Consider the following 24,726-nt stretch of genomic DNA (forward strand, 5'->3'; position numbering starts at 1 on the left):
CTGTTGATCCCCAAATTTAATACTATTTCTGATAAACTCATGTAAAAGAAATAAAGTGAGTGTAGATAGCCTTAAATGGAATTCATTTTTAAAAACTTGTCAGAGGACCCTGTTAACATCTTTCCATGTCCTAACATGGCTATCACTTAAAAATAGGCCTGAGAATAGATCATTATAGGCCATAATTTACAAATTAACTAAAATTTTTGATTACCCATATAGGCATCTCCAAATGTTTTCTAGATCTTGAGTTTTATTCTAATATTACCTACTCTAACATAAGCATACTCTAGTGTAGCTTTAACTTAACACAGAGATAATTTTCCAAAAAGAGTTGTGCAACACAAGAATACCATCATTCTACTTGCTTCACACTGTAATACATAAAGTCTGAATGTCAAGACTATCATTCAATCAATGCTTTTCTACCCATTTACTGACACCAGCAAACATATATCACCAGTACCCTTGGCTACCACATTATTATGTCTGTACACTGCTCAGATCACAATGTGATTTATCCAGAAATAGGCCATTACTTTTCCTACCAATGGCAGAGACCATCACTCTGTCCTACTAAGACCATTTAATGAAATTGTTCTGTAAGGACCTTATATTAGAGCAGTTCAGGCAGAATGTTCATTTTCCTGTCTCTTGAGGAGTAAAAAGCAATAGCCATAAATTTATTCTCCCTGATTTAAACTCTTTTAATAGACAATGATGACAATACAATTGTCCATAAAATATTACCACAAATTTTTAAAACATTTTCCCAAACCGCTTTGTTCTACAATTCTATTTTGCTCCTAGAAAATCGGGGTGGGGGGAGAATTATTCATTAATGAGAGCCAAGGTGTCTTGGTAGAAGGTTGACCGCCATTACTGTCCCACTGTAAAGTATAAGGCTAGGAATATATATATAAACCACAGCAAGGGGTTACAGTTATCATCTCATCATTTTTCTTATCCTTTTATAGTTTTTTCAAGTAAAAGTGCACTTAATTCCAAACTTTAAAAATGTATAAGCAAATGCCCTCATCAGTAAAGAACTTAAAAGTTAATTCTTCCATTTAAGCATGGACTCATTTCAGGCAATTTTTTTTGGTCAAGATTGTTCCTAAATTTTGAGTGATAATAGGAAAATGTTCGGACAAGAGAAAATGTTAAATTGTATTTAGTGTAAATATAAGTAATACAAACAAGGTAGCCTATTGAAAATTATGACATATCCTATTTTAATGTGACCAATTCCTTTTACCATAGAAAAATGGATCATATGTAATTGAATCTGAATGTTAATTTGAGAAACAGTTCATAATGCCTTCAGTTCTGTTAAGAGTTGACAGGTGAGATCCTGCTACCTGCCTGGAAAATTAGATGCTGTGAGTTACAAAGGAAGAGTAAGACACAGAAAAAAAGACACTGTCTTTTTTCTTCTTTTTGTGTTTTTTCTCCAAATTATTAGAAACAGTTATACTGAAAGAAAGTCTCATACCTTTAAAAGTTCTCTTCTCATTGAATATATTTATGAGACAGCTCTTCTGAATTCCTCTAACAGAAGAAGCCCTGATGTTAAGGATGGAATTAGAGTTACAGCATAATACCATGCACATGTAGTAGGCTATAGAGAGAAGTTCTGTCTATATGAACCAGACTACCTCAGGCTATCACATCAAACAAACTTATCTTCAAGGGTAAAAAGTAAAGTATATCTAGCAAAAGAATTCCCAAATTATCCTGGAAAAAATATGCCAAATTATGAATTTCCAACTTACGCCAGTGGGCTCATTTAGTATTGGCTTAATAAACCACTACATTTTATATAGCTTCACTTCAGAACGCTGAGGGTAGAAAAGGTGCATTCTATTTATATGTGAATACCTGGTACCTAAAATAATCTCTTGTACATGCCTTCAATACTTACATGAGGGATGGATGGATCAGTGGGGAAAAGAGCCATTGCAAATTATTTGGTACCCGCATTCTACTTTTATAACATCTTAACATTCCATTAAATTTCTGGGAATGTGGCTCAGATTTCACTCCATTGTAGTATCACCAACCTATGATTCATAAATCATGTGCTCTGAGTTTGAAATGATGGATTACCCAATCAAACCTCCTACCCAGTGCAAGAAGTCTTTGCAATATCCCTGTGAGACAGTTACCCAGTGTCTGCTTGAAAATCTCAAACAATCTTTTTGTTCAAAAGCAACTTTTTATATTTTAAAAAAATGTACCTTGAAATACTTTCAAATTTACATAAAAGTTGCAGATATAGTTCAAAGAACTGCTATCTCCACCTCCTCCTGTTTCCCCAATTGTTAGCATCTACCGCATGTGTGTGTTTCATCTATATATCTATCCTCCCAATAAACAAACAGATGTAAATATAGATATGTATATGTGTTACCTGTGTGTATATATACACATTTTATATATACATATAATTAGTATTTTCTGAATCATTTTATAGCAAGCTAAAAACATAATTTCTATCATACTTAAACATTCTATTATTATATTTTTCTAAAACAAGGACACTTCTCGTACATCATCACACCACCCAACAAACACACAGGCACACACACACAGAGACAAATATACTTTTCTCCTACAATCTTTCCTGCATGTAATTTTCATTCCATGAGGAGAAAAGGCGATATGAATAGAAGTCATAATGCCTAACTCAGAATACACTTAAATGTAGTTAGAATAGGCAGCTCTCTTCTGAAAATCTTTCCATCACCGCCTTCTCCACCAAACCAAAATATTTGCTCCACTGGTGCTGGAAAGTCTAGTGTTAGAATTCATTCCATTGGCTTTATACTAATAAGAAGCAAGTGAACAGAATGATGAATGGCAAATACCATGGTTTGGGAGTAAAACAGACCTGGGCTCCAATCCCAACTCTGCCATTGATAATTGAGCACTCTCCTAATAGATTCGCATCTCATATTTTAGCTCTAAGCTAATATATTCATATGATTATTGTGTGGTTTAAACACAATGGACATTTGCAGTTGCTATACCAAGTGGTCCCCTACATATTGCAAATTATTTTCCTTTACTACGTGTGTTATTAAAAAATTCTTTTTAAACTTTAGCTGGTTTTGAAAGCACTCTTTAAAATATAAATATATAGTAAGTCATTATAGTCATGTAAATGAATTTACCAATTCTTTCTATAGGACACAATAAATAAAGCAGAATAATAATATTGCCTGGAAGATGATTATATTTGTAAATAAAAATGGGTCAAAAAACAGAGGCAGTAAGTTGCAGAACCAAATATTTCCCACTTGACTTTCCACATAGAGTGGGTCCTTTACATAGCCCCAGGCCCTTTGATTTTTTTTTCAAGACTATTACCTCTTTGATGTGCTATGGCATTCAATTTTAAAGTACAGTATAACGAACTATTGAAGTAGATCATATGCAGTAATTTTCCAATAAGTTTATAGAATGAATAAAAGCCAATAAGAATTAATAGGAAGTGGTGCTATTGACAAGGTCTAATCACCATTATGAGAATCATTTAAAAACTACTAGAAAGTGTAAAAAAGTGGAAACAGTTTTCTTATTCACATTTGTAGATATTTACTGTGTCAGTACTTTTCATATATTTCAATGCAGGTTTTACAATGAAAATTGATAAAAAATGTTTGTCTATAGGAAGAACCAGAAGGGCAACTGGTTAGAACTTTTTTCTGGAATCATAAAGTTTTTATATAAAAATTCTTGAGAATAAATACCAAGATGTTGCTCCCACTTTAGTTCAATATTTATTTTATTAAGAATACAGAGAAATTGACAGATGATAGATAAAAGCAGGACTAAATTATCCCATGAAGACAAAACTTCCTGAAGTTCAAATATAAAATAAAATAAAAAGCAGAATTCTTGATGCTTTTTCTGCATTTTATATCTGTACTTTATGTAACAGTGAAGTTTTTTCTATTGTAATTACTTCTTATTTTTCTTCACTTCACAACTTTTTTCTTGGCAGAATTGCTTGGCTTTTCGTTCATGATCCAGAATTTCCTTGGGAAACAGGTTTTTCTCATCAAATACAGCTTTCAAAGCTACAAAATGATGAGGAAAATCACAAGTAAATTATATTTGTTAAGAGACCTATTTAAATGAAATAGTGGGGAGAAAATTCTCAAATTTTGCTTTTTCTAAAAATCTTTGTTTCTAAAACACAGAGTGTATTTGGGAAAACTTTCTCTAAGCTTCTGCTATTCTGTTTACTGCAATTTACATCTAAAAGTTAAATTTCGGTAGAGTTTGTTCTTTTAATGCATGTATCTTAATAGAAATCCACCATTCTAAGGGTAGAGGATTATAGAAGTTCCTGTTTTCCATTTTTGTTTTTTAATCTACTTAACAGCTATCAAGACATAAAGAGCCAAAAAAATTATTCTGTATTGAAATCAGACAATTAAAATAATCAAAACACAGTTTGACTGTCTGCATGAATAAACAAGCGCGTCTACAATCACATCCATAGGGGTTTGCGGTTTTAGGGAAAAAAAATAACCAAATTATTTCCATGAGTGGTTACATTGCGCATCAGTGAGAAGTAGGAGGAAACTGTGCCATACATTCTAGAAAATAATTTTGGCATTTTGCATAATTTTATTATTTAAACAAATGCTTATTGAATGTCTATTATACACAATGTTCTGTGTTCAGGCATAAATGAGGCACAAATATGACTAAGTCACGACCTTTCTTCCGATTGGCGGAAACTAGAAGCAGTACCCAAATAACCAAAACATCATATACAATAAGATATCATTCCAAGAGAATATAAGCAATGCAAATTGTGTATAAACATGTAAAAGATATTATAACAATATATAAAGATTTTTTAAAAAGCTTTAAGAATTAGGTACTTATTTGAGGTAGGTCTTGAATTCCAGATAGGACTTTAATTGAGAATAAGAAACATGGAGAGGGGGAAGAATTGGCAAGGGTTGGATAGGAAGTGTCAACTAGAGGAAACAAGGTGAATAAAGAATGGAAAAATAGGCTGGGCATGGTGGATCATGCCTATAATCCCAGCACTTTGGGAGGCCGAGGCAGGTGAATTGCCTGAGGTCAGGAGTTCGAGACTAGCCTGGCCAACTTAGTGAAACCCCGTCTCTACCAAAAATACAAAAAAATAAGCCAGGCATGGTGGCAGGCGACTGTAATCCCAGCTACTCGGGAGGCCAGCTACTTGGGAGGCTGAGGTAGGAGAATTGCTTGAACCCGGGAGGCAAAGTTTGCAGTGAGCCGAGATCAAGCCATCGCACTCCAGCCCAAGCAACAGAGAGAGATTCTGTCTAAAAGAAAAACAAAAGAAAGGAAAAAAAAGGAAAAATAATAACTACTATTGGAATAACTGAATAATTCAGTACAATTTAAAAGAAGCATAAAATATGTGAAAGAAAGTAAAGTGGAATAAAGTTGGAGCTGGACCTAGGAACACTTTAAACACCAACCAAAGCATATGAAATTTAAAAAGTAAACATTGAATGACTTTACAGTATAGTGACATCTTTATATATTTGGATTAAACACAAAACGAAACAAAAACTTTCCACTTCCAGTATAAACTATACTGTAGAGAGGAAGTTATATAGACCTTGGCTACAAAAGTCAAGATCTTTCCTCTTCTTCTCACGGAAATTATATAAAAGCAACCAGGAAAATGAGAGATAATAACTTTGCAAATAAATTCTACTTTAAGCAAAACTCAAAGAGAGATGTAATCTCCAGCTTACAAAATATAAAGAAGCAAAACAGCTGAGATAGGACAAAAGTTGCCCAAGAAAAAGTGAAAAGTATAGAGAGTATAAGAAGGCCAGCAGCAGCATCTTAGAATGTGCTAGGAAAAAGATAGTCACTGGAGTTACAGGATCACCATGAAGTACAAATGCTTTATCCCTTATATACATGAATGCTCAAAAGAGGTGAACATGGCTGGACGCAGAAGCTCTCTGAGACCTGGTTTGGATCAGTGAAACAGATGAGGCAGGGCTAACTGTATCACACACGTGAGTCATTTTTTGCTAAAGCAGTCTGTCCCCACGGGTTGTAAAACTTGAAGGATACCCTGATCTCACATCCCAGCCTCTTACTCAAGGATTTACTACATATTTCAAGTAAAAAAAAAAAAAAAAAATTCCACCTCATTAACGCTAATTAATTAAAAGAGGAAACTTTTAAAACGAACACAGCATGAACACAAACTTATATAAGCAAAAACTAAAACCAATCAAATTGAAAAAAGAAGAGCAAAACTAATCAATACATGAGCCACCACCAAAAAATATTGCCATTGCACAAACATTGTTACCAAGCATTTTGACAAAAATTAAATTTTAAAAATTAAAACAACAATTGCTTCTATGAAGGAACATCACAGAGCAGCAGTGAAAAAACTCAGGGAGGAGATGAAGACACAAGAGGAATTGACGAAATATGAGGTAGCAAAAGTCAGAAAAAGAGGGAAAAAATCACAAGGGAGAACAGAGTTCCTGGAACACAGCAGGAAACCTAGAATATAGAAATGAGAAAAAATACATAATAAAATGAACATTATAAAGAGAATGAATTAGAAAAATAATAAATGTTGAAGACAGGCAAAAAATAGATCAACAAACATATAATTAGAGTAGGTACTTGTATTAATTCGCTTTCACACTGCTGATAAAGACATACCCGAAACTGGGAACAAAAAAAGCTTTAATTGGACTTAACAGTTTCACATGGCCAGGGAGGTCTCAGAGTCATGGCAGAAGGCAAAAAGCACTTCTTACATGGCAGCAGCAAGAGAGAAATGAGGAAGAAACAAACGTGGAAACCCTTGATAAACCCATCAGATCTCATGAAAGTTATTCACTATCACGAGAATAGCACGAGAAAGACTGGCCCCCATGATTCAATTACCTCCCCCTAGGTCCCTCCCACAGCGAGTGGGAATTCTGGGAGATACAATTCAAACTGAGATTTGAATGGGAACACAGCCAAACCATATCGGTACTTAAGAAAGAAAACCAAAGTATAACAAATATTTAAAGGCATCATTTAATAAAGGTCCTCAAATAAAAGTCAACCTGACATATGTTGAAAGGACACATTGTGTACTAGGAATAATTGACTTAGAATACTCAAAACCAAGTGACAGCCCAGTAATGTTATTAGACTTTAAAGATAAAGAGGAAATCTTCTGACAACCACACAAAATAATCAAGTCACCTAAAAGGGAGAAAAGTATCTTGCATTACATATTTTATAGGAATGACTAACACCAGAAAAGAGTAGAGCAATGCCTACAAGATAATCAGGAAACAATATGTAAGCTAACAATATGACATACATTCAAGTTGTCCTTCAAATCCAAAAACTATGAATGGTGTCAATATGCAAGAAATTTAGGGATTATTGTTCCCAAGAGTCCTCTTTGAGGAAATTTCAAAAAGCTAAACTGAGGCCAGGAGTGGTGACTCACGCCTGTAATCCCAGCACTTTGGGAGGCTGAGGCAGGCGGATCATGAGGTCAGGAGATCCAGACCATCCTGGCTAACGTGGTGAAACCCCGTCTCTACTAAAAAAAAAAAGATACAAAAAATTAGCCGGGCGTGGTGGTGGGCGCCTGTGGTCCCAGCTACTCGGGAGGCTGAGGCAGGAGAATGGCGTGAACCCGGGAGGCGGAGCTTGCAGTGAGTCGATATGGCACCACTGCACTCCAGCCTGGACGACAGAACGAGACTCCATCTCAAAAAAAAAAAAAAAAAAGCTAAACTGAGAAATGATTGAGAAAATTTTGAAAAAAATAACTTGGTGGTGATCACTGAATGTATTTAAGTGCAGAAGTAGAATGGAAACAATGTGGAGTTAAGGCTGACAAAAATAGAAGGTAAAGTCCATGTGCCTGACAATGTATAAATGATACAGTTGACAAAAATTGTGAGGATAAAGGAGAAAGAAACCTTGTTTATGATAAATCAGAGACAAAGAATAACACTGAAAACTGACAAATCGACTAATAGCAGTATAAGCAAATTTAACAAAATAAAAGTAAGCATAAAGAAAATCATGTTATGGAATAAAATTGTGTGGTAAAAGGGGGGCAGGAGAATGAGAAAACAAGTTCATTCTGTCATCACTGAGCATAGGTCTAACAGTGTCTTAGAGAAATGAAGAACTAGAGCAATAAGATGAAAATGAATACATCTGCAACTGGCATTAAGCAGAAATAAAATGAAAGACAGTATTTTCCATTTTCCTAATACCAGCAGTATGAGATAATGTGGATATCTGTACATCAGCAGCTGATCCTGTCCCATATGATTGCAGATTAGCACTTTAGAATCACAAGCAATTCAGAATGCCTTTGAGCCCTTCTGAAATATATTGTAAAAGCCAGAATGTTACTTCTGAAATTCTGTTTTACTGAGATTCGTCTCTCAACTAGACAACAAATTTTCATTGTAATTGACTGGGTTTCAAGGCCATTAACCCAATAGCTAACTGATAAGTCTTTGTAAGATATTGAGAGAGACGAACTCACTTGGATGGCTCATTTTTAATTTTTTTTCTTTTTAGTTAACAAACAGATTATAAAAAGTACATATGCAGGGGTGGATCCCTGTTTCTTGGGCCTGAAAGTTACAATTTTGGGAGCTCTCTTTAGAAAAACAGAATATAAAATTACAAATATCAATTTATTCATAAAAGTGGCTATTTAAGATAAAATAAATTTCAACAAATTACTAGTAATTTTTAGAGTTAGGTCCTGAGATCTCTTTTTAAAAAGATACCTGAAATGCTTACCCGGAAATGATTGTTGCTTGTAACCTTGCTTCTGCTCTTCACCTAGAACACTCTCAAACTCCTAGCAATTTCTAATACTCAAAGGGTCTTTGTAGATGAGGCCCAGAAAACTTAACCTTCATTAGCGTCATTTGTAAATCTATATGTGGCAAAAATAATGTCATTAACTTAACATCTTTTAAATGTATAATGGTAATCAATTCCTCTCACTATTCATAGTAACATCTGCTAAGTTAATGGCATAATGATTTTTATGATGATGTGTTGAGTATGTAGTAGATCATAATACATGTAAGAAATAATCATTTATTGAACTTGCTTACAATTATTTTTAAAATGTCCTTAACCTTGCTGTGATGACTTTCTTGATGTATTAAGTTGGCTAGGGTAAAGTCCACCGTTATGAAGTCAAATATTAATATAAGTGTTGCTTTGAAGGGATTTTGCAAATGTGGTTCAAGTCCCTAATCAATGAACTTTAGATAAGGGAGATTATCCTGGATTATCTGGTGAGCCAGACTTAATCAGATAAAAGGCCTTAATACTGGGGCCTGTTGTGGGATGAGGGGAGGGGGGAGGGATAGCATTAGGAGATATACTAATGTAAATGACGAGTTAATGGGTGCAGCACACCAACATGGCACATGTATTCATATGTAACAAACCTGCACGTTGTACACATGTACCCTAGAACTTAAAGTACAATAAAATATATATGTATATATAAAAGTGAAGAAATTCTATCAATGAAAGTTTCTGCCTGTGCCGAGCCTGCCCATGATCTTTTCTTCTTGAGTTAGTGCTACATATTTTGAACTTGCTCACTCAGGCCAACAAACCCATAAGTCAACTTCTTGTAATAAATCTCAATATGAAGTCCTGCTGATTTTATTTCCCTGGTTCCCCTCTGACTGATACACTTTCCATGAAGTACACTATCACAGGACGGCGGCAAAAAAAAAAATAGTGATGTGTTCTTATTATAACAAACAGGCTGATTTGTCAAATTTCCTGTGGTTTGTGGCTGGAGACGGTTGAATACCACTAGTAAAAAAAAATTATGAACCAGAAATACCATTTGACTCAGCAATCCCATTACTGGGTACATAAATCATTCTACTATACTGGGACTATAAATCATTCTACTATAAAGACACATGCACACATATGTTTATTGCAGTGCTGTTCACAATAGCAAAGACTTGGAACCAACCCAAATACCCATCAATGATAGACTGGATAAAGAAAATGTGGCACATTTACACCATGGAATACTACGCAGCCATAAAAAAGAATGAGTTCATGTCCTTTGCAGGGACATGGATGAAGCTGGAGGCCATCATTCTCAGCAAACTAACACAGGAACGGAAAATCAAACACCACGTGTTCTCACTCATAAGTCAGAGTTGAACAATGAGAACACATGGACACAGGGTGGAGAACATCACAAACCAGGGTCTGTCGGGTGGTGTGGGGGAAGGGGAAGGATAGCATTAGGACAAATACCTAATGCATGTGGGGCTTAAAACCTAGATGATAGGTTGACAGGTGCAGCAAACCACCATGGCACACGGATACCTACGTAAAAAACCTTCACGTTCTACACATGTATCCTAGAACTCAAAGTAAAATAAAAATAAAAATAAATAAATAAAAATAAAAGTTGAGAAAAAAGAAAATTTATGTCTCCTTGAATACACAACTTAGACATAGAATTCAGCATCTGGATGGCAAGGAAGCACAACAAGATTTAGGACAAAGCCGAAACCCAATGCAAGGAACCCAAGGAATCCAATAAAATGATCCAAGAGCTGAAATATTAAATAGCTATTTTAAGAACCCAACTGAACTTCTAGAACTTAAAAATTTACTACAAGGATTTTATAATACAATTAGAAGTTTTAACAGCCGAATAAACCAAGCTGAGGAAAAACCTCAGCACTCAAAGACTGGTTCTTCAAATCAACTCAGTCAGACAAAAATAGAATTTTTTAAAAAGGAACAAAACCTCTGAAAACTATGAGATTATATAAAGAGACCAAATCTAGGACTCACTGATAATCCTGAGAGGAGAGAAAATAAGCAACTTGGAAAATATATTTGAGGATATAGTCCACAAATATTTCCCCAATGTTGCTGGAGTGGTTGACACACAAATCCAAGAAATACAAAGAACCCTGGCAAGATACTAGACAAGAGGGCCATCCCCAAGGCACATAGTTAGCAGATTCACCAAGGTCATGCAAAAGAAAAAAAAAGGCAGTTAGAAAGAATGGTCAAGTCACATACAGAGAGACCATATCAGGCTAGCAGTAGACTTCTCAGAAGAATCCTTACAAGCCAAAAGAGATTGAAGACCTATTTTCAACATACTTAAAGAAGAAAAATTCCATCCAATAATTTCATATCCCTCCATACTAAGATTCATAAGTGAAAGAGAAATAAAATCTTTCTCAGACAAGCAAATGGTGAGGGAATTTATTTCAATGTGATCAACCGTAATTACAAGAGTCTCTTAAAGGCATCCTAAATATAGAACCAAAAGAACAACACCTGCTACCACAAAAACACACTTAAGTGCATAGCCCACAGTTCACTATAAAGCAACTATACGATCAAGTCTACATAACAACCAGCTAAGAACATAACGACAGGATCAAAATCTCACATACAAATACTAACCCTGAATGTAAATGGGCTAAACACCTCACTTAAAAGACATAGGGTGGCATGCTGGTTACAAAAACAAGACCCAACCATCTGCTGTCTTCAAGAGACCCATCTCACATGTAACAATGCCTACAGGCTCACAGTAAAGAAATAGACAAGGTTCTCCCATTGAAACAGAAAACAAAAAAGAGCAGGGGTTCCTATTCTTAAATCAGATAAAGCAGATTTTAAACAAATAAAAATTAAGAAGGGCATATGCGTATGATCCAACAAGAAGATTTAACTATCCTAAATATACACATACCCATCATTGGAGCATCGAGATTCATAAAACAAGTTCTTGGCCTATGAAAAAAACTTAGACAACCACACAATAATACTGACAGACTTCAACACCTCACTGACAACATTAAACAGATCGTCAAGGCAGAAAACTAGCAAAGAAACTCTAGGCTTAAACTTTACACTTGATCAACTGGACCTAATTGACAACTACAGAACACCCCACGGAACAACCAACAGAATATATATTCTTCTCATCTCCACACAGAACATATTCTAAGATCAACCACATGCTTTCTCACAAAACAATAAATGTCATTCATTTCAGAATTAGAAAAAACTATTCTAAAATTCACATTGGACCAAAAATAAAGAGCCCAAATAACTGAAGGAATCCTAAGCAAAAAGAACAAAGCTAGAGGCATCACATTACCTGACTTCAAAATATACTATAAGGCCACAGTAACCAAAACAGCATGGTACTGACACAAAAACAAACACATACACCAATGGAAAAGAATAAAAATCTCAAAAATAAAGCTGCGTACCTACAACCATCTGATCTTCAACAAGGCCTACAAAAACAACCAATGGAAAAAGGACTCCCTGTTCAATAAATGGTGCTGAGATAACTGGCTAACCATATGCAGAAGATTGAAACTGGACCCTTACCTTTCAACATATACAAAAATTAACTAAGGATGGATTAAAGATTTAAATATAAGACCCCAAACTAGAAAAATTCTGGAAGAAAATCTAGGATATACCCTTCTTGACATCAGTCTTGGCAAAGAATTTTTGGCTAAGCCCCCAAAAGCAACAGTAACAAGAACAAAAGTCGATAAATGGAACCTAATTAAATAAAAAAGCTTCGTCACAGCAAAACAAACCATCAACAGAGTAAACAGACAATGTACAGAATGGGAGAAAATATTCACAAACTATTCATCTGACAAAGATTTGACATCCAGCATCTATTAAAAGAAAAACTTAAATCAACAAGCGTAAAACAACACTATCAAAAAATGGGCAAAGGACATGAATGGACACTTCTCAAAAGAAGACATACAAGTGGCCAAGAAACATATGAAAATTATTCATCATCACTAATCATCAGAGAAAAGCAAATCAAAACCACAATAAAATACCTTCTCACACCAGTCAAAATGGCTATTATTAAGTCAAAAAACAACAGATTCTTGCAAGGCTGTGGAGAAAAGGGAAGGCTTATATGCCATTGGTAGGAATGTAAATTAGTTCAGCCACTGTGGAAAGCTGTTTGGAGATTTCTCAAATAACTTAAAACAGAGCTACCATTTGACCCAGAAATCTCACTACTGGAAATACACCAAAAGGAAAATAGATCATTATACCAAAAACACACATGTACTCATGTGTTATCACCATGCTATTCACAATAGCAAAGACATGTAATCAACTTAGGTACTCATCAATGATGGATTGGATAAAGAAAATGTGATTGATACACACACACACACACACACACACACACACCATGGAATACTATGCAACCATAAAAATGTTGAAATCTTGTCTTTTGCAGCAATACTGATGAAGCTGGAGGACACAATCCTAAGCAAATTAATGCAGGAACAGAAATCCAAATACCACATGTTCTCACTTATAAGTAAGGGTTAAACATTGAGCACACATGGACATAAATATGATAAAAATAGTCACTATGGACTACTAGAACAGGGATGGAGTGAGCGGCATGGTTTGAAAAACTACCTATTGGGTACTATGCTCGTTACCTGGGTGCAATATATCCATGTACCAAACCTGCACATGTGTTCCCTGTATCTAAAGTAAAGGCTGAAATTTTTAAAAAATAAAAAATAAAGTAAATAAATAAATACACAGCTTATCTTAAAGCACCCTGAAGTTCCCATATGATCACAAGCCTAGGAACCTCAAGCCTCCAACTTCTTGCCTCCCTGGCCACATAACTTATTTAGAATCCTGGACAGTAGTTTGCTCAGATTAGTGAGCAACAGCCAGTGTCTAGATTCATCAGGTCACATTCCTCTTGAAACCCTCTGAAGGCTTCCCTTTATACTTAAACCAAATTTTTTGCCCAGGCAACATGGTCCCACATGACATGACCCCTGAACTCCCTCTAATCTCATCTGATACCAGTCTCCTCACTCGATTCTAGCAACGGTGACCTCTTTTCTATCCCTGGAACATGTCAATTTTGTTCTCAGTGGTTTTATACTTGTTTCCTGTGCTTGGGACATTCTGCCCCAACATCTTTGTAGAACTTTCTACCTTAGGATTTAGCTTAAATGTCAGAGAGAACTTCACTGATGTTCTTCCTAATGTCACCTTATTATATTATCTTGTTTTATTTTCTTCTTAGCTCTTATCGATATCATTCTCCAAACTTACCATCTTTAACTATTTATTTACTTACTTATTACCTATCTCTCTTCCTAGACAATACATTTAGCAGCAGTAGACTTTGTTTGCCTTTGTATACCATATATCCCTAGCACCCAGCATTGTATCTGGCTCATGGAAAAGGGACTCAAAATGTACATTTTGAGTCCCCATGGAAAAGGGACTCAAAATCTGGCTCATGGAAAAGGGACTCAAAATGTAGAATATATGAGCACACGAATGAAGGAACTTTCAGGCATGCAAAGGGGTTGGCTCACTCCTCACCCTTTGGAATCCCTGCATTCCAGAGACCTGGGGACCCTGTAATATTCATAAAAGGGTGATTCTCCATGTCACATATATACATATACATCCATTTAACCACAACCAAGTTCTTAAAAATTAACATCTAGTGTTATCAGTAACCACTTACATTCACTATTCCCTACCTGAGAAAATATGACATTTATACACTCATCACTTCACTTTATAGTTGGCTGCCTGACAAGGTTTATTACAATGATAGCCAAAAGCTGTTTTCACAGTGATGAAAAGGAAAGATGTGGTGGTCAGGAAAGTATCCAAAACATTTTCTCTATAATAAAATGATTCAAGGATCTTAACATAGAAGAATTGGTTTATATATTGTCTTCTAGTCTTTCCCTTGCCTGCTAATTGGCAACTAACTATATCAGCTGAACAACAGTGGCAAAACTCACAAAGATACCCTGGCAACAAAGGACTTGGCAGCTATGTAATGTAGTATGCAATGACTGCCTGTCTATGAGTGTACAGCATTCTGAAAACTCCCTTCTAATTCACATTCTTCCTCCTATTTTCTGTCCTATTTTGTGTCTTCTAGACAAATCCTTATTTATCAAACTTTTATGTGCATAAGAATCACCTGGGGATCTCATTAAAATACAAATTCTCATGCAACAGATCTGGGGTGGGTCCTGAGATGCTGCATTTCTAAGGAGCTCCCCGGTGATGCCCATGCTGCTATCCACTGCCCACATCTTGATGTCAAGGTCCTGATTTCTAAATCTAAGCTCTAGATGAGTATTGTCAAATGTCCTTTTATTTCAGCCACCATCCGGTAACAACCAGGCAACAAAGCAACGGGTTGGTGAGAAAGAGTGGTGATGATTAATCAAAATACTTTAATAGTTTTCATATGACTGTCAAATAATGGTTGCTCGGGACCTGTTGAACCTTTTAAATATGTTGTTCACATATTAATGACTTCTGTTTTATAGACCCAAAATTTTGGTGTGTGTGTGTTGTATTTGTGAATTTTGAGATAATTTAGTGCTATGTAAACAAAAATATAGAGCAATAGGAAGGATTTCTACTTTTTAAAATGCCCCTGAGTTTTCTGTTCATTCTGGATGTTTAGTATCTAAAAGGTCCTGAGGTGAGCCATGTTTAGCAATCTCTTATTTATCATATAGTCAATGCATGTATCTATAAACGCTTTCTTCCTGCATTTTGATTATTTGTTCAAGTAAGAACTTTTATATGATATCAAAGATTATTTTTCTTTACTGGTGCTAGATTTAAAATTATATTCTAAAATAAAGATTTTAATAAAAGCTTGTGTATATTTTTGACTTGTAGCTTCAGGGCTAATGTGAAACATTGTGTGTTTCAATAAAACACTATGTATTGTCTGCAGCACACCCTTCTGGGTTGTTAGATTCTAGTTGAGTTCACTGTTTTTGAACTATTTTTGCCCCTCTTTAAACTTGCAAGCCACTGACGGATATGCAAACTTTGTTTTATCTACTAGAGATTTGACTCCCTCTTCTCCTTGGAAACACCACTTTCGGGATCTACTTGCAAATTGGACTTGTCTGCTACCTTGCACAAATTGTCAACTCTCCAAACTTTTCAATCTAATGTTTTTTTTTTTTTTCAACATTTAACTACAACTTTCCAAACTAACATTTTCAGTTTTTCTCCCTCCCACCTAAGGACATTGCCAAGAACTAAAACCTGACATCCCAGATCCCTATACAGACTTTTGGTTGCCTTGCAGCTGTCCCTTTCTCCCAGGATCATCAGGACTTCAAAACAGCTGACCTTTGCCACCACCTGGCAATATAAATTCAAGTGGTTTTGTAGGAGCAACATCAACAAGAACCCCTGAGAGATTATTTCTGAGACTCTGCTTTGCCCCACCTGGGAGCTTTAGGATCACTTTTAGGTTGTTCAGCAATGAGTGATATTTATTTTTCTTAAACAAAAGGGGGATGAGACTGGCAATGCTGAACTTTACCTCAGTCCAGTGCTCCTGGAAAGTGAAGACATTTAAGAAATCTCTCTACCTTTTCATGTTCTAGAAACAGCTAACCACAAAGGACTCCTCTCCTCTCATATATTCCAAGACCCTCTCTTTCCTTCCTCATGAGTCCTATAAGAATCACAGATGACTTCCTCATCTACCTACCTCTACAAAAGCTCAGACCTCTTTTCTTTTCTTTGAGATGTTCCTGTTTAATGAACTTTCTCCATATTGCAGTAGGCTGAATAAAACCATCTCTTTAATTGTTTCATACATTTTGTCTTTCACAGAGCAGCAGCTACAACAAAACAAGTCACCTGAGGTATCATTAATAGAGCATTTTCTCCACACTGTTTCAAGTTTTAAAGATTTTACAGATACAATGTGAATGGGTTCTGGGGAATTTATTGGCAAAACCTGACTCAGAGGCAGTTCTAAGTAGCTTCCAGGATTTTGAATAAGGCATATCAAAGAGGGGTTTCAAGCTGTTTAAGAACCAACTGGGAACAACTTGAAAGCTAAAGGGAAAGTGCGGAGAAAGATGTTTCAAGTTGAAAGGGAAAGAAAGAGAACACAAAATGACATAAAAAACCCAGCAGGTATGGCTAAAACGTCACCTGGGGATTTTAAAGTGTTTGAAAACTGTCCCAGGTTCCAAAGTGAGAGTTTAGGACATTGAAAGTGAGACTAGCAAAATGCCTCTCATTGTACAACTGCCAAATAACCTATGCACGAGGTAATTATGGATATTGCAGCAAGGTGGAAAAAATGCAGTGCAAAGACGTAAGGTAGACTCTGCAATGATAGTGTACAGGAGAAATATATTGGTAATTGAAGTTTTTTTTGAAGTGTTATTTTATAATAACAATTTTTAAATTCATCAGTATCCTTCTGAAAAGGAGAGGAACAATTTTAAATGAAAATAATAAAAATAGGTAATACAGTAAAATGGCTGGTTTTAGAAATAAGAGCAAGAATAAGCTACTAGGGAATTTGATTTGAATACTATTTGAACAGGGGAGGATGAATTTTGAAATATTAATAGCATAAACACCTGAGTCAGTTTTTCAGCATTCCCATCTAGGCTCTACCTTTACTATCTATGTGAACTTAGGCCAATTATTTAAATTCTTTATGCCACAAATTCTTTATATAGAAAATGTGGGGAATAGTAAGTCCCACATTGTAGAACTATTTAGTGGAATAATAATACAGGACATTACCAATAAATAAAATGTATCAAAGTCTTACTGGGTATCAGGCACTGTGCTAAGGGCTTCACATGGGTTATATCATTTAATGTTCACAGAAACATTATGATGATAACTAAGATGAAGCTTATTTTCAGTTGAGGAAACTAAGGCACAGAATGTTTACTTGAATTGCTTAAGTTTACAAAGCTAGCAAGTAGTAGAACCTTGTTTTGAAACCAGTCTTACGCTTAAAATTTCATCTTTATAACTTTATCGTTTCCATGGCTTATTCTCTTTATAAATTGCAATTCCCACCCCCACCTCAAAAGACATCCATTATCACCTTATAACTTACCAGGTATAAAACTGTAATTTTGAAGGTCCCAACATGATGTAAAAGGACCAGGAGTGGAGAACAAGCATGGAGAGGCAGATAAGATGAGACTATGTCCATTATCAATGTATTACCCAAACTTTTTGATGCCTGCTTTGTGAGGACAGACTCAAGCCTACAATATGCCTCCTTTGCTAGCTGTCATGATGTTGAGCTCTGTCACTAGGGGGTAATGGAGAGACACTGGAGGAGAAATGGATTTCTCTTCCAAGTTCCAGGTTCTCTGTGCTCCTCTCCCAAGAATCCTGCCCTGCAGTTTCTCCAGCACTAGGCTCTTATAGCATGACTTCTCCAGTACCAAGCTCTTGCAGTGACTTTTCCAACACCATACTCCTGCAATGCAGGTAAGGCTTCTCCAGAACCCAGAGCTAGCAGTTTCCCCTGTCAGCAGTATGCCACCTATCTGGTACCACTCCATGAATGGTTTTCCATAATATCCTTGGCAAGCAAGAGACCAACTGTGTGACTCTTCCATGTGAACAGCCTTCCCTGTACCCTCTTAAGGGTTCTGCAGTGAGTTCTGAGAAACAGCATCTCCCTGTGGATAGTTTCTCCTGGAACCCTGGTGGTAGATTTCTGGTAAGTTCCACCTACAGCACCTCCGTGGGTTTGCCATTCAGTGAAGCATGGAAAACACCGCTCAGCCCTGGGATAGGTGGGACTCTTCCTTGGTCAATATATCTCAGGCGTGAGAAGTAGTGGCTGCTCTTTCATTTTCCTATTCCTATATTCCTTAGAGTTCTGTTTACTTCTTACTAGTCAATTTTCTATAATATGCATGTATCAAATCTAAAATCAGAACAAAAATATTGAACTTAATTTTTAAACGTGCCTATCAACTATAGTTTCTTTTCAGTTATCACTTATTCTTTTTCCTTTCTATGATGGCTAGTTTCTCGGAAAGGTGTCAGCTTTCTTTAGTAGGTGTCCCATAGGCACCTCCATCTCAACGTATCTTAGAAACTAATGTCATTTTCTAACTCTATCCCATCCTCTTCTGTATTTCCTCTCTCAATGATAGTCTTTTTACCTCAACATAGATATCCAAACTAGAAGACTGATCGACATACATGTATTCATCTCTTATTGGGCACATAATCCTTTAAATTCAAACTCCTTAATATCTCTCAAGTTAGTTATTTCCTTTCTAGGTTTTCTTTATCTTCAAAATCACAATAGACATCATCTAGTGAATGGTTAGTGTGCTAGCTATTGTGCTATAATTAACCCACGTAACTCCAAGAGGCAGACATCATTATCCCAATTTTACAGATGAAAAATAAACTGAGACTTAATAGGGTGAATAATTTATTCAGATATAAACGAATAGTAGAAGGCAAAGTGATGATTCAAAAGCAGAGAGCTGACTGCACACAGCAAGTTCCCATTACTATAATATTGCTGCCTTCAGTCTAGCCCCATTATAATGCATCTACCGCAGTTTTCAGAACGCTTCCTAAAATGCCAATCTGGTCATGACACTTTCTTGTTTTAAACATTTCAACAGGAATTTTCTTTCTGGATAGGATTTAATAGGTAGTTGCAGGTTATCATTCTCACTGCACCAGATAGGAAAAAAAAAAAAACAGATAAATTACAAATGATATGTTTAAAGCCATCAGAAGGCTGTGGAAGCAAATGATGACCAAAATAACTAAATTCCAGAGATGGTAGGGCCCTTCCTAGATGAGCTAAAATTGCCAAGTATTTTCTTCTTTCTGGGGATTTATTATGTTTTGGCATTGCTAAGAAACAGACCTGCATTCGACTGAGAGACTCTCTCATGGGAAAGTAAATTTGGAAGTGTTTTGATGGCTATGTGGGTTGGTGTGATGTATTGGAATCTAGAGAAATGTCACAGCTTTGGCCAGTCTTTCCCATAGGACATTCTCTGAGCCCTGGGGTGGTGTGGGAGACTGTGGATTGGACTGAAAATGCAGAGTAATGTTTTCTGCAGTTTTGCAGTACGTGGGAGACAATACCCCACTAAAAGGAGAAGCCTAAAACAGACATTTGAAATCAGAAGTGGACTAAGCCTAACTAAATCCGTACCTCAGCACTGATCCGGCTCAAGTACTAATTAGATTAAGGTCATCAGTGTCTCATTCTCTCCACCGAATTAAGGAAAAGAGTGAACCATTGCTGACAGAAAAGAATATTAATTTTAGTGTCTATAGATCTTTTAAATTTTCTGTCATATAATAAAAATTACAGGACTTGCAGAGGAGCAGGAAAAATGAGACTAAAAACCAAGAGGAAAAAAATATATATTAGAAGCAGACCCAGGGATTATCCAGATTTTGGAGTTAGTCAACCAAGACTTTAAAAATTACCATTATAAACATGTTTCAAAAACAGGGAAAAGATGAACAAAATGGATGAGAAAAATTTAACTGAGAACTAGAATCTGTATAAAAGAGATTCAAGTAGCATTCTAAAACTGAAAGTATATAAATATGTGTATATATATAATTTCAGATATACATGCATATATAATCTGAAACTGGGAACTGATTAGATGGGTTTAAAAGCAGACTGGTCAATATAAAATATACAAACTGAAGCCAACCTAAGGAAATAAAATATTTTTCCATTTTATTTATTCCATTATTTAATTCCACTTATTAAAAGAACATCAAAAACATTTGTGATATAATTAAACAGTCTAACATATGTGTAATTGCTATTCCATAACAGAAGAGAGCAAGAATGAGAATAAAACATAATTTGAAAAAAGATAATGGCTGAGAAGTATTCAAAATTGAAAAAAGATGCATTCAATAAATTTCTATGAACCCCAAGTAGCATAAATACACACACACAAAAAAAAAACAGTACTTAGAATCATCACAGTAAAACATCTGAAAACCAAGGCTAAAGACAAAGATTTTAAAAGCAGCCAGAATAAGATGCATCAATAACATTAAGAGCAGGATTTTAAACAGGAACTACGGATGCAGGGAAATATGTTAACTTTAAAAATTTGAAAAAAAAAACAAAACAACAAAACAACCCTGACATCCAGAGCTTTAAATCCAATGAAAAATCCTTCCAAAGTCAAAATGAAATAAATGCATTTTTCAGACATGTAAAAGCTGGGAAAATTATTCACAAGCAGGCCCATATTTTAAGAAATTCTGTAGAAAATTCTTCAGACTGAAGGAAAATGGTCTCAGATGAAAGCCTAGTGCCACAAGAAGGAATAAAGAGCACAAGAAAGAGCATTGTAACTTCTAGAACAATCACTTTAATAATAATACAAATAAATATAAACATTGAAGAGGTAATATAGGATATAAAATGGTATAACTCAGAATGATTCATTAAAATATTTCAATAGCTCCCTATTTCTGATTAAATAAATGCCGAGTCCTTAGCATAGTTTACTAGATGCTCCATGGTCTGGCCCCCACCTACCTGTCTAGCCTCATTTTCTTCATGCTCCTTCTAGAACCCAGCCAGTGGGAACTACATGTAGCTCCCTTAGCACACCATATTATTCATACCAACTTAGAGCTGCTTATACCACTCCTCTACCAGAGTATCATCCCCCGCTTGTTTTTTTTTTTTTTAACCTGGCTCATAGCAACTTAACTTTTAACATCTAGCTCGGGTATACTCTGGTTTCCCTGAAAAGTCATCTCTGAATTTTCATCTGTTCCCATAGGATGCAGTACTCATCTCTATCATAGCCCTCGTGGTAGAATATAATTATTTGTCTACTTATCTATTTCCCCACTTCAGTGTCAAGATCTCTGAAGGCTGGGTATCTACATATTATCTCTGCATCTTTAGCATCCAGCACAAATGCTACTATATGTAATATCTATCCTAGGAAAAGCTAAATATAAAAATGAACAAACATTATTTCAGTATCTGCTTGTCAAAGACTCTATGATATCACAGAGTGTATATAAAATCTGCTTCAATCCTCCAGAACTTTATTTGTAAATGGTGCACCAATACCTCAAACTTAACACATTCCAAACACATTTGACTTTACCTCTACTAACGTGTGTAAAACTCAGTTAATGTCTCAATATCTGAAGTCATTCATTGTAGCCAACTTGGGTTCATCTTGACTTCTGCTCCTTCCTCAACCTTGATATGCCCTCTCTCACTATTTCGTTGTTTTCTCCCTCACCTTTGACCTCCTACTCATCCTCTAAGTCCCAGCTCAAACGTGGCTGAATTCTTTCCCATGCTCCAGCCAGAATGAATCGAACTTTTTTCCTGGCATTTTCATGGAACCTCATTGGTGGTGTCATATGTCATCAATAATTTGCATCATTTTCTCTCACAAGTAGTCATCAATAATTTGCACCTTTTTCTCTCACAAGTTGGTGAAGCTTTTAAAAGAAAATTATTTTCACTTGCAGAAAGGGCAAGTAAGAGGAAATATTTTCAAAACAGGGAAGTAAAGGAAGAAAAACTGAAGAAAGAAAATAAAAAACAAAAAGAAAGAAAACATCTTTTAAAAACTGTGGGGAAGTTACAGGAAATTTTAATAAGAAATCCAGGGGAAAAAATTCTCTTTGAGAATTTTTGAGTCTTTTAGGTATTTTGGTTATTTCTGCCCAGCCATTAACCCCACCTCTTCACCCACACATCTTCCCTGCCCATATGAAGAATACATCTGTGGCTTCCTTCTGCCACAGATTATATAAAAGATTCTTCATAGAAGCAGGAACTCTCACCACTGAAGAGAGGTGTTTGCTGCTCTCATTGTTTACCTGTCTCTTTCACTTCTTTTCTCTCCAGCTTTTGCATATTCTCTGTCACCTATTCATCTTGCCTCAATTCTGAGTCCATTTTCTGTCTTGGTTTCCTCCTGTATGCATACCCTGTATCCAGACTATCTTTACAACTTTGTCCTATGTCTGGATCTTTTTTTACTGGTCATTCCTGTTTCATGTCTGTTTGTGGCTCACAAAGACAAGATAAGTACTTCCCATATTCATTCTTTTTTTTTTTTTTTTTTCAACAGGCTAGTGCAGTGGCACAGTTTCGGCCTCCACCTTCCAAGTTCAAGAGATTCCCCTGCCTCAGCCTCCTGTGTAGCTGGGAAAACAGGCGCACGCTACCATGCCCGGCTAATTTTTTGTATTTTAGTGGAGACAGAGTTTCACCATGTTGGCCAGGATGGCCTCGATCTCCTGACCTCATGATCCGTCTGCCTCGGTCTCCCAATGTGCTGGGATTACGGGCATGAGCCACTGCGCCCAGCCCCCATTTCATTCTTAAAGGTGAATCATCCTGGTGAAAAATGATGGGATGACAGACTGAAATCCTTATCAGACACACTAAGAGTTATTTAGAGCTGTAGAGAAGTTTAAACCTTCCCTCTGGAGGTTGGGCAATTGAGCTTATTGAAGTAAATTGAAAATATGAAGATTAACAGGGAACAATATACAAATTTATTAATGTACACATATGCATGAAAACCCCACAAAATATGAGACTAAAAGAAGGGCCTGAGGGTTGGAGCTTAAATACCCTATTCACAGAGAAGAGGGAAATGGCAAATGGCAGGGTAGAGCGGGGAGGATGAGAGGGGTAGCCAATTTTAGAGGAAGAGTAAATACTTTCTAGAGGAAATGAATGAGCCCAAGGAACAGAAGATAGCCTGGGACAAAGTTTCTCTGTGCTCTGGGGGAGGTGATGACAAGTTTTAAAAGGTGAGGGGTACAACTGCACTGTGAACAAAGGTTGTCTTATTATGCAAGTAGTCTCTTAGGTTAAAAAATAGTTATTTTAGAGCACCTTCTAGAAAAATAGGCAATAGCCTGTTTAGGTATGGTAATGACTTTGAATTTCCCCTCTGATAAATAACATTTCCTGGTTGTTTGATGAGATTCCTAGAGAGGGGGTTCAATACAGTTGCATTTCTTTAGGAAGAACCCTCCTCAGTCAGATAAGGGAATTTCAGAGAAAGCCCTCCCTGAACTTTGAAAGGAAAAGTGGGGTAGACAGTAGGAGAAGTTAAGTGAGAGACTGGTTCCGAGGCCTTTCAATCCACTTTGTTCAAAGCACTCAACATGCCAAAGTGGCATATTTTGGGGTATCATTTTCTGAGCCGCGAAAAAAGCCCTAAAGTTATGGCTTCGTTTTTAAGAGAAATGAGCAGAAACCATAGATTGCCCTCACAAGAGCAAGCAAAGAGAAATTCTAAGAAAATGGTTTTTTTAAAAAAAAAAAAAAACCTGATAATAATTAGACTGTAAACTATGGTAATGAAGTATGACAGCTGTACCTTGCCTATAAGTAGAATTTCAACAACAAAAAAAATGTTCACCAGCTGTTCTCCCTTTCCATAAGGGACAAAGCAAAGAGGAAACTCTTAAAGTTCCCTAACTGTGGACATAAGGAAACACTTTTCTACTGCAAACATTATTATTTCTCAAGGATGATGTTGAACCCCAGCTCAGAGGATTTTAGAAGTTTTGAAACCACAGATCTCAGGTGGCTTCATTTAATTCTGATTTTTTCTGATTGTTACAAGTTGAAAACTTAAACTTTTTATTAATTATTTTAAATGAGCTTCCCTGCAGTGTCCATATGTTTTCTGAGTGCTTCACTGAGAATCAGGTTGTGTTACCTGTTCTCCCACAGGACCCCTCTTTGCTGGAAGAATTTTTCTACAGAATTATTCCTCAAACTTTTAAGAA

The 24,726-nt window shown here is 36.0% G+C and overlaps 1 protein-coding gene across 4 annotated transcripts in view; it reads right to left on the reverse strand.

Moving 5' to 3' along the window:
• Positions 1-3,772: 3,772 nt before the first annotated feature.
• Positions 3,773-24,726, reverse strand: part of WDR49 (WD repeat domain 49) — a 177,285-nt gene continuing 156,331 nt past the window's right edge. For 3 of the 4 annotated variants that reach the window (XM_054552952.2, XM_054552951.2, XM_054552953.2), the window contains one exon: positions 3,821-4,085. In XM_054552952.2, coding sequence (XP_054408927.1) covers positions 3,967-4,085 — 119 coding nt within the window. In that variant the 3' untranslated portion in view covers positions 3,821-3,966. Of the gene's footprint in view, positions 4,086-24,726 lie in introns of all 4 variants that reach the window. The other variant, XM_024244755.3, reaches the window with a different exon arrangement.

Source organism: Pongo abelii, chromosome 2 (assembly GCF_028885655.2).
Source record: "Pongo abelii isolate AG06213 chromosome 2, NHGRI_mPonAbe1-v2.0_pri, whole genome shotgun sequence".
NCBI lineage: Eukaryota > Metazoa > Chordata > Mammalia > Primates > Hominidae > Pongo > Pongo abelii.